A 9,396-nucleotide genomic window follows, 5' to 3' on the forward strand; every position below is an offset into this window, starting at 1 on the left:
GTGGTTTTAAAAACCGCTCAGCGCTCAGAGTGAGCATTCGCTCACTGAGCGCTCAGCTACTTAACGCACCTTGTCTGTCTCTTTCTCACGCTCTCTCTGTCTCTCTCTCGCCTACACACTCTCTCTCTCTCTCACATACACTCTCTCTTTCTCACATACACTCTCTCTCTCTCACACACTCTCTCTCACATACACTCTCTGTCTCTCTCTCACCTACACACTCTCTCTCTCTCTCTCTCTGTCTCTCTCACATACTCTCTCACATACTCTCTCTCTCACATACTCTCTCTCTCACATACTCTGTCTCTCTCTCTCTCTCTCTCTCTCTCTCTCTCTCCATAATGTTAATCGATCTTTAATCTTCAGCTCAGGGTCACAGCTGCACAGCTTGTGTCATAAGTCAGTAGTCAGCACTTTGATTGGTTCACCCCTCCCCTTCCTCTCTCTCTCCCTGTCTCCTCCTGGTCTCTCTGAGTCTCTCTTCCTCCTCCTCTGATCCTCTCTCCCTCTTCTCCTCCTCTTCGAAGCTTTTCTCTCCTTCTCTAATATTCTCTCTCCTCCCCAGATGACAGCAAGCGCCCGCCCAAGGCGCCCACATTCGCAGACTTCCTGGGTCAGGGGCGGACCCGGGAGGGGGGGCGGGGCGAGCGTGGCCGGGGGAGGGGCCGAGGACAGAACAAGAGTTACAGGTACGTCCAGCCGTGGTCTCCCCTCTAGCGCGTACGGAAGAGCATTAGGGCCAACAACTGAGTTGTTGTTTTTTTTTAAGCTTCTGAGTTTAAAGTCAGAATTTCTGAGAAAAAAGTCAGAAATAACTTCTGAGAAAAAAGAATTTCTGACTTTAAACTCAGAAGCTTTAAAAATAAAAATAAAATAAAACCTCCGCTGTTGGCCCTAATGCTCTTCCATAAGCGCGTCTCTCAACACCCACTAGAGAAGCCGATTTGTGGCCCTCCCCTCAGAACTTCCCCCGCCGATGCATTCTGGGAACCTAAACCCTCTGTGACCTTTGACCCTGGTGGCTGGTTGTCAGCCTTTCCCGTGTTCTCACCATCGGGGTTACGGCTTGTGTTCCCCAGCATGCACGACAACCGCTGGGAGGCGGAGAAGGAGGAGGAGGAGGAGGAGGAGAAGGAGAAGACGGACAAGCCCAAAAGAGATGAGAGGGTGAAGAAAGACAAAGAGGAGAAACCCAGAGCTCCCTCAACACAGAAGGTACGAGTGATTTGACCCGAAAATAACACCTTCTCTCCAAATGCACCCGGTGCCAAATCAAAGACGGTGCACATTAATCAACATTAATACGCGTCGCTGATCAATTCCAGGAAGTTTTTGGGAACATGGTGGGGGGTTTTGAAAGCTCGGCGTTGCTAATTAAGATTTTTAATAATTTTCTGAAAAACTCGTCAATATTTGCCAAAGTGGTAAACAGAAAAAATGTCCGAAGCTACGTTTCCCAGAGCCATCATAGCACTATGTTCATCGTAAGATACGTCGTAAACTCTCCCTCAAGGGCGTAAATTCTCCTGGTGGCGCATCGTTTCCCAGTCTTCTCAGTCTGAGGTATACCTTGGCTAAGGAGGCTCTGGATAACAGTTTGAAGGTACATCGTAAGCTCTCCATTGAGCTGATGCGCTGTTTCCCAGAGCCTCCTTAGCCAAGGTATACCTTACATAGCCAAGGTATACCTTACCCAAGGGATACTTTCTTAAGGGCGGTCTGGACCCATCGTAAGCTGTCCCTTATCGATGCGCTCCCTTCATCCTGTTATAGTTTTAGCCCGATTAGAACAAAATTATACTTTTAAAAAGTAGAGTTGCAATATACATTGTACATCGAATTACATCATTAGTGTACAATAAACATTATGACAATAATGATGAAAACAATGTTTTTGTAGCCTACATAACACTAAACAAAATTCATGAGCCAATCTCTCTAAACGCTGCGCTCAAATAGAGACTGAAGACATTCGTCCAGGTTTCGTCATTAAAAGTGGGTAGAAACAATTTGAAAGACTGAAAAAAAAAAACTGCATTGCAGAACCAATCCAGCGTCTTCAGGGCAGTCCTTCTTAATGGGGCGGTGAATGTTTTGTTTTGATTCTCCACTCCAGTTTGTTTGGAGGACATCATTTCCGATAAGGCGGGTCCTTCACCCTATTGGAGATGTAGGAAGTGGTTCTGATTGGTAGCGTCGGTTTTCGGTGCTGTTCTAGCGACGATTTTCAATGGAGACGTCTCCAGACTTTCGGAGGCATAGATCTACCAAGTCTGGCACGGCGAGACTCCGTACGTAAACAGTGAGAGAGCGTGTGTAGAGGCAGGGTCAGAGAGGAGGTAGTAAACAGTGAGAGAGCGTGTGTAGAGGCAGGGTCAGAGAGGAGGTAGTAAACAGTGAGAGAGCGTGTGTAGAGGCAGGGTCAGAGAGGAGGTAGTAAACAGTGAGAGAGCGTGTGTAGAGGCAGGGTCAGAGAGGAGGTAGTATGACTCATGATCTGTCCGTCCTCTCAGGTGGAGGAGAGGACCGTCGGCGTGGACGAGGACGAGGACGAGTGGGAGGACGCCAGCGACGGCGACGAAGAGGACATGTCGGAAGACGGCGACTCTGAGGGGGAGGAGCCGAAGGAGGATGAGAAGGAGAAGGACGGAGAGTCACAGAGGGAGAAAAAGACCCAACCATCCACCGGCGCCAAGTCCCCCACCTCCCCCTCCGCCCCTCCCCCAGCGGCCAGCCCCAAAGAGCAGCGGACCCCCCGGCCCAAGGTCCACATCCCCGTGCCCCAGGCGGCGCCGGACCCCCTGGAGGGCGCCAAGCCACTCAGCCCCTTCTCAATTCCAGAGGGTCACCAGCCCGTGTCCGACTGGGGGGAGGAGATGGAGATGCAGTCACCCCGCAGCAGCCTGGGGGAGAGTCCCCTGAAGCCCCCCAGCACAGAGAGCAGCCCCCCACAGGCCCAGAGCCAGGCCAGAACCCAGGCCCGGGTCATGACCGAGGCCCAGGGAGAGGCCCAGACCCAGGGAGAGGCCCAGACCCAGGGAGAGGCCCAGACCCAGGGAGCGGCCCAGACCCAGGGAGAGGCCCAGACCCAGGGAGAGGCCCAGACCCAGGGAGAGGCCCAGACCCAGGGAGAGGCCCAGACCCGGGGAGAGGCCCAGACCCGGGGAGAGGCCCAGGGAGAGGCCCAGACCCAGGGAGAGGCCCAGACCCAGGGAGAGGCCCAGACCCAGGGAGAGGCCCAGACCCGGGGAGAGGCCCAGACCCGGGGAGAGGCCCAGACCCGGGGAGAGGCCCAGACCCAGGGAGAGGCCCAGGCCCAGGGAGAGGCCCAGACCCAGGGAGAGGCCCAGACCCAGGAAGAGAGCCTGGCCCAGGAAGAGAGCCTGGCCCAGGAAGAGAGCCTGGACCTCAGCTCCACAAAGGAAGCAGAGCCAGAAAAGCCGACAAACTCCCAGACAGGTACTGGTTCTGGATCTGGTCCTGGTAGTGGTGCTGGTACCGAGTGTTCGTTGTACTAATTGATTACATTGATGCATGATCAACGCTCACCATCTTACCTGTCTGTGGATGGAGCTGGTGTTTTATCGAGAGCACAGACTGGCCTCCAACATGCTCTCTGTTGTTCTCTCTCCTTCTCTCTCTGCCCCCCCCCTCCCCCCACAGTGGTGGTGTCTGAGGCCCCCCCAGAGGAGCCCCCCACCCGGGAGAACCCTGCGCCGGCCGAGCCCATCTCCACCTCCGTGGCCCCCCCCGTGGAAGCTCCAGAGGGGGAGGCTGACCCGACCCTCCCTGCCCCTCCCCAGGACAGCCCTGCTCCGGGTAATGCCCACTCACATCAAACCACGCCCCCTCAGGCATAGTTGTAGAGTTACAGCACAACTGTGAGGCTTGACCGTGGTCACTGTCTGGAGATGACCCTCTGAAGGCTCTTGTACTTGTGCACTTAGTTGGTCTCCTGTTGATGAGGGAGCGAGAGATTAGTCTTTTAAGTCTCTGCTCCCTCTCCCAAAAAGTGGGTTCAAGACCGGGGCACTTGACAGTTCTGGCCTACCGTTGTGCCCTTGGGCAAGGTGCTTAACCCCCGACCCTAGCTCAAAAAATTGTAAGTGGCTTTTGTTACCGTTTCTGCATCACCGAGCCACTCGTTACATGAGGGCTCGTCCAAAGCTCGTTCTTTAGTTTGTGGTGGTGTTGGTTCGTACCCCTAGACTTTGTTTTTTTTTTTCCTGTGTTTTCTGTTTTTTTTCCCTGTGTCAGAGGTGTCAGTTGGTGTGCGACATGAGGTAGGGTTTTTTTGTTGAGCGTGTCTGGTCCAGTTATCCTGCGGGGGTTGGAGAGATTAGACTTAGACTAGACTTTGTTTGTTTTTTGGGTCGGTAACCCTGGGATTGCCCCCAGCGTACCCGGGAACGTTGACTAAGTCTAGGTGAGGTCTAGTTAGCTTCTCGTGTTGAGGGTGCCAGGTAGACTACGTTCTGACAGTATGTTCTAGTTCGTTTAGTTAGTACTGTTAATAATATTATTAAGAAGAAATATAAATTCTCTGTGTTAGCGTGTGGTGGGGCTTGCTGGCCTTGGCTTTTCTGGCTTTTCTGTGTGTTGTTTTTTCGTGCCCTACTTTCGTCTCGATGGGGATGGTGAAGTGGTAACGGCTGCTGGTCTTTTGTTTGTCACTCCGTTTGGCGCTCCTCGTTCTGGGTGGTCGTGGGGTGATGTGACCTGTTCTGTGCTTTGTGTGGCTGTGGGTGAGTTCTGAGTTGTGTGGTTTTCTCTGTGTGAGCTACTTTTCTCTCGGTGGGGAGGTTAAGTAGTGGTTGGTGCTTCTGTTGCATCTTTGTTTTGTAAGCTAATGCCAGAGCGATTCTCTGCTGTGTGTCCTGGGGTAGCTGTGTTGTGGCTGCTATAGGTGAGGTGCTTTGTGTCCTGCTGATACTGTGTGGCCTGAACTAGAGCCCCAGGGATTATTAAAGTACATGTAATCTTATCTTAAACTGTTTTCCTCTCCTTCCTTACCCAGACACTACCGAAGCCCCGCCCTCAGTGGAGTCCCCTCCCCCGGCAGCAGTCCTGGAGGCGGACCCGAGCCCCTCGGAACCAGCCCAGGGGGCCGCCAACGAGCCGCCGCCCGACGCCGACGCATCGGCTCCGACCGGGACCAGCATTGACCCGGTACCGGCGGGAGCAGCGGTGGAGGCGGAGCCGGCGTCCTCAGGTGCGGTCCACATCACTGACTATGAGACGGTGGCGTTCTGTAAGAAGCCGCTGACCACTCCCACCCGCCTCTAACCGCTGTCCAGCCTGCACTCCATCGTCTCTCCGCCGACCGGTTTGATTTCCTCCTCGGTCGTGTGGTTCTCACACCTCCCTCTGTCCTGTCCTCTCCTGTCCCATCTGTCTGCTGACTGGACATGGTCACATGACCCCTCCCCCCCTCCTCCTCCAACGCACGAACCCCCTCCACCCACCCCCGCCCTGCACAATACCCCTCCTCTTTTCCTCATGATGTCATATCCCCTCAGGGACATGACATGTCTGGTCTGTCAATCGCTGCATCGCTGGCACCGCACCGACCAATGGGAACCCTTCTTGCACTGTGTGACAATCCTCCCCTCCCTGTGGACCGTGTTTGCTCACTAACTCCGCCCACCGCGGCGGCGGCCATTGTTCTACTGTGCAATGTGACCCCGCCCTCCTCTTCCTCCTCCTCCTCCTCCTCACATCAGTTTATTTCTCGTAAACAACTTTCATGTGGGCACCCTTCCTCATGGCCACCTGTGGTTGTGCATGGCGTGCTGCCTGTGAGGCCCCTAGCGACGGAGAGCGCTCTGCTACTGCTCCGCCTCACTGTCTCTCCCGTCTGTCTCTCCCGTCTGTCTCTCCCGTCTCCATAGCACCACTGGAGAGACATGCTTTGTTGTCTTGTATTGTTTTATCATATTGGTGTTTTAAAGTGACTGACATGCTTTATGGATGGAATTGAGATGGATGGTGATTATAATATATATATATATATATATATATATATATATATATATATATATATATATATGAGAGAGGGGGAGGGAGAGAGAGGGGGGGGAGAGAGAGAGAGGGGGGGGGAGGGAGAGAGAGAGACATTCAAGATTGCTGCAGAGAAATGTGACATGTGGATGACTCCAGCCCGTCTCTATCCAGTCCACTAGTGTAGTTTGTATTTGATATAAAGTTAGATGGCGAAGGCGCTTCAGTTACAGAGAGTTTTCCGCTGCTCCTGATGGATGATTTGGTCCTAGTGGTCATAAAGAGCCTCCCTCTCTGTCCTCAGCAGTTGGGCTTGTTACTCCGGTGCTAATCACGCTAGCTAATCACGCTAGCTAACGACTGTCCACTCTGATCAGGGAGGGGGGAACCACCCAATCACATTACTGCTCCGGCCTCTCCCCCCCCCTCTCTCTCTCTCTCTCCCTCTCTCTCTCTCTCAGCCTCTCTTTCTCTCTCTCCCTCTCTCTCTCTCTCTCTCCCTCCCTCAGTCTCTCTTTCTCTCTCTCCCTCTCTTTCTCTCTCTCCCTCTCTCACTCTCCCTCTCTCTCTCAGCCTCTTTCTCTCTCTCCCTCTCTTTCTCTGTTTCTCTCTCTCCCTCTCTTTCTCTCTCTCTCTCCCTCTCTCTCTCTCTCTCTCTCTCTCTCCCTCTCTTTCTCTCTCTCTCTCAGCCTCTTTCTCTCTCTCTCTCTCTCTCTCTCTCTCTCCCCCCCCCCCCCCTCCCCACATCATCACTCTGTGGACCACAGACCAGGGTGGCGGCCAGGAAACGAGGCAAGGATGCAATTAACGACTAAAAAGCTTTTATGGGGAAATCAAGCGCGGCCTAACAGACAGACGAGAGGATGAGGATGGAAGGGGAGCCGTCGGAATCGCAGCGCTGATTGAATAAGGCCCGACTCTTTGATGATGTTTTGATGCCAAAGCCGGGGTTGGTGTGTGTTTTCCCCCGGGGGAGAGAGTGAGAGGGGGAGGGGTGGAGAGAGGGGGAGAGGGGAATGGAGAGAGGGGGATGTGGTTGGAGCAGAAGAAAGGGAGATATTGGTCTATTGTCTTGAGTGCCGAAGCCCCCCCCCCCCCTCCTCCCAGAAGGCCCCTGGCCACTTCAACACTGCTGCTAATGACCTGAGGTGATGTCAGGGTGGGCTGAGGTAGAGCTATGGTTCATCCTTCGTCTCTGTGCTGCGTCTCTCTCTCTCTCTCCGGCCCCCTGTTCCGGAAGGTCGATTCTCTCTCCTCTCACCGTGGGTGACGTCAGCGTGTGTGTGAACCATGCGTAGACCAATGTACTGTGAAGCAGATTCCCATCAGCTCATCCAGCCCGGTTTACAGTAGAATGACTATAATGTGTGTTTGTTTGTTTTTTATGTATGTGGTTTCCAGCGGGACTCGAAGCCAAGTCTTCGGCAGCGTGCGCTCCAAGCTGAGACAGACAGGACTGCAGTGACACCCCCCCCCCCCCCCCCCCCCCCTCCCCTCCTCCCCCACCCTCCCTCCCCCCCTCCCTCCCTCCCTCTGTTCTCTGTCGACAGGCTGACCGGAGAACCCTTCCGGTCAAACTGACTTTTCACTGCTAGTGGTTCACAGATGATGAAGGGAGGAAAGAAGGAGAAGAGGAGAGGATTCAACACCTCCTTTTCACACCTCCTAGACTTTGTCTGACAGAGGAGAGATGTAGCTACACCCCTTACCCTCTCTCTCTCTCTCTCTCTCTCTCTCTCCCCCCCTCCCTCTCTCTCTCTACCCCCTCCCTCAGAGCAGTGATGCTGTCACACTGGTGATATAGGTGACCTCGTGAGGAACGCTGTTCATAGCATACAGATGTGACAGAGCCCATTAACGTTACTGTGGTGACGGTGACGATGACAACGATGACGACAACTGACCGCCCTAAAGATGATGTGCTGTCCAGTCTGTCCCCCAGTGGCCTGACAAGCTTCTGTTTCCATTAGGTTTTCATGAGTTTGTGTGTTTATAGTGTACACAATTAATCACTGCTTTCTTTATCAAACTGCCTACTGTCTCTCCCTTAAACACTATTTTAATCAACAACAACAAAAAGTGGAAAGAAAGAGGTGTGTGTGTGTGCGTGTGCACGTGTGCGTGCAAGCGCGCGCTATGCCCGTTTGATATGGCTTTAAATGTCATGTGGGCGTGTGTACAGGGGAGAGATGGCCTTATCAAGTGTTTACTTTATTTAGGCTGCAGCTAATATACTGTTTTATTTGTAATTGTTTTGTTTTAAGGTCACTCTTTTTCTCTCTCTCTCTCGCTCTCTGTCTCTCTCTCTCTCTCTCCCCCTCTCTCCCCCCCAATTCCCCATTAGAGTTCTTGTTGATGATGAATGAGTAACTAGTGTGGGACGTCTGTCTGTCTATGAAGCTTGCAATGGTCACTGATCATTCATATATATTATGATGTGGAACAAATACATTGGCCTGGGGTTAGAATCTACAATACGTTGAGCTAAATCCTGTTTTACCAGCTAATCATGTAGTCCACTGGAAATGTTAGCCAGGGCACTGAAGTGTTTCATTATGTTTTTGGATGATCATGCAAAGAGTTTTTTTTCCCTTTTGGTACCCAACGGAGTATTGAAATGTGATTTTGATGCTTGACTTAAGTGGAGTCGGATCCACTGCATTCAGACTCACAGGCATCTGATCTGGGTCAGGTGTGTCCATCTAAAGCGTCCTCTACTTCTCTCTGCAAGGGCCTGATGGAGCTAGTGGCCTTTCATACGCTATCATTTTAATCAAGGGCGACTGAACGTGTACATCAACAGTCCATGGTTTTGGGTTGGCATGTTTAATGCCTAGCTGTGAAATGATGTCCAACTCTTGGTATGACATTTGCATGTCTGTAACGAGTTTGAACTCAGAACGACCTATGCTTTACAGTCTCCAAAATGAATTGAGTGATATGAATTAATGAATGAATCAAGGACATGCGGAACTGCAATATGTATAGTTTTTAAATGCAACTGAACATTCCAGTGTTTTGTGTAAAAACATATGAAAAGCATTTCATTTCTTTGTAATTTACATTAAGGGTGTTTTTATTTGTACTTCAGTTCTGATGACTTGTGATTGTATTATAGGTCTGCCGTAGCCTATTCTCTCTCCCTGCTTCAGTCTACTTGTCTTACCATATACAACACACAACTGCTTTATCAATTTTAATGTTTGGCTTTGGAGTGGAGTGTAATTGGAACATCTGGGCTAGCATGATCCAACAGTGTAGGTTTCTGTGAATTCATCCTAATTCATCCTATTTTCCTCCCTGAATCTGGACATTTTTTGTAGGGTGGCAAGAGAAGCATCCGTCATGTGCCCCCATGTATAGAAATGTATTGTCAATTATCTGTACTTTTTTCAG

At 51.8% G+C, this 9,396-nt stretch overlaps 1 protein-coding gene across 7 annotated transcripts in view; it reads left to right on the plus strand.

The window, feature by feature from the left end:
• The window catches only part of ccdc9 (coiled-coil domain containing 9), a 22,265-nt gene extending 12,869 nt beyond the window's left edge, over window positions 1-9,396 (plus strand). For 3 of the 7 annotated variants that reach the window (XM_084441873.1, XM_084441875.1, XM_084441874.1), the window contains exons 10-14: window positions 566-689; window positions 1,080-1,215; window positions 2,514-3,459; window positions 3,664-3,819; window positions 5,018-5,467. In XM_084441873.1, the coding sequence (XP_084297999.1) occupies window positions 566-689; window positions 1,080-1,215; window positions 2,514-3,459; window positions 3,664-3,819; window positions 5,018-5,286 (1,631 nt within the window). In that variant the 3' untranslated portion in view covers window positions 5,287-5,467. The other 4 variants (XM_084441879.1, XM_084441878.1, XM_084441877.1 and 1 more) reach the window with 4 other exon arrangements.

Source organism: Borostomias antarcticus (assembly GCF_949987555.1).
Source record: "Borostomias antarcticus genome assembly, chromosome: 1".
Taxonomy (NCBI): Eukaryota; Metazoa; Chordata; class Actinopteri; order Stomiiformes; family Stomiidae; genus Borostomias; species Borostomias antarcticus.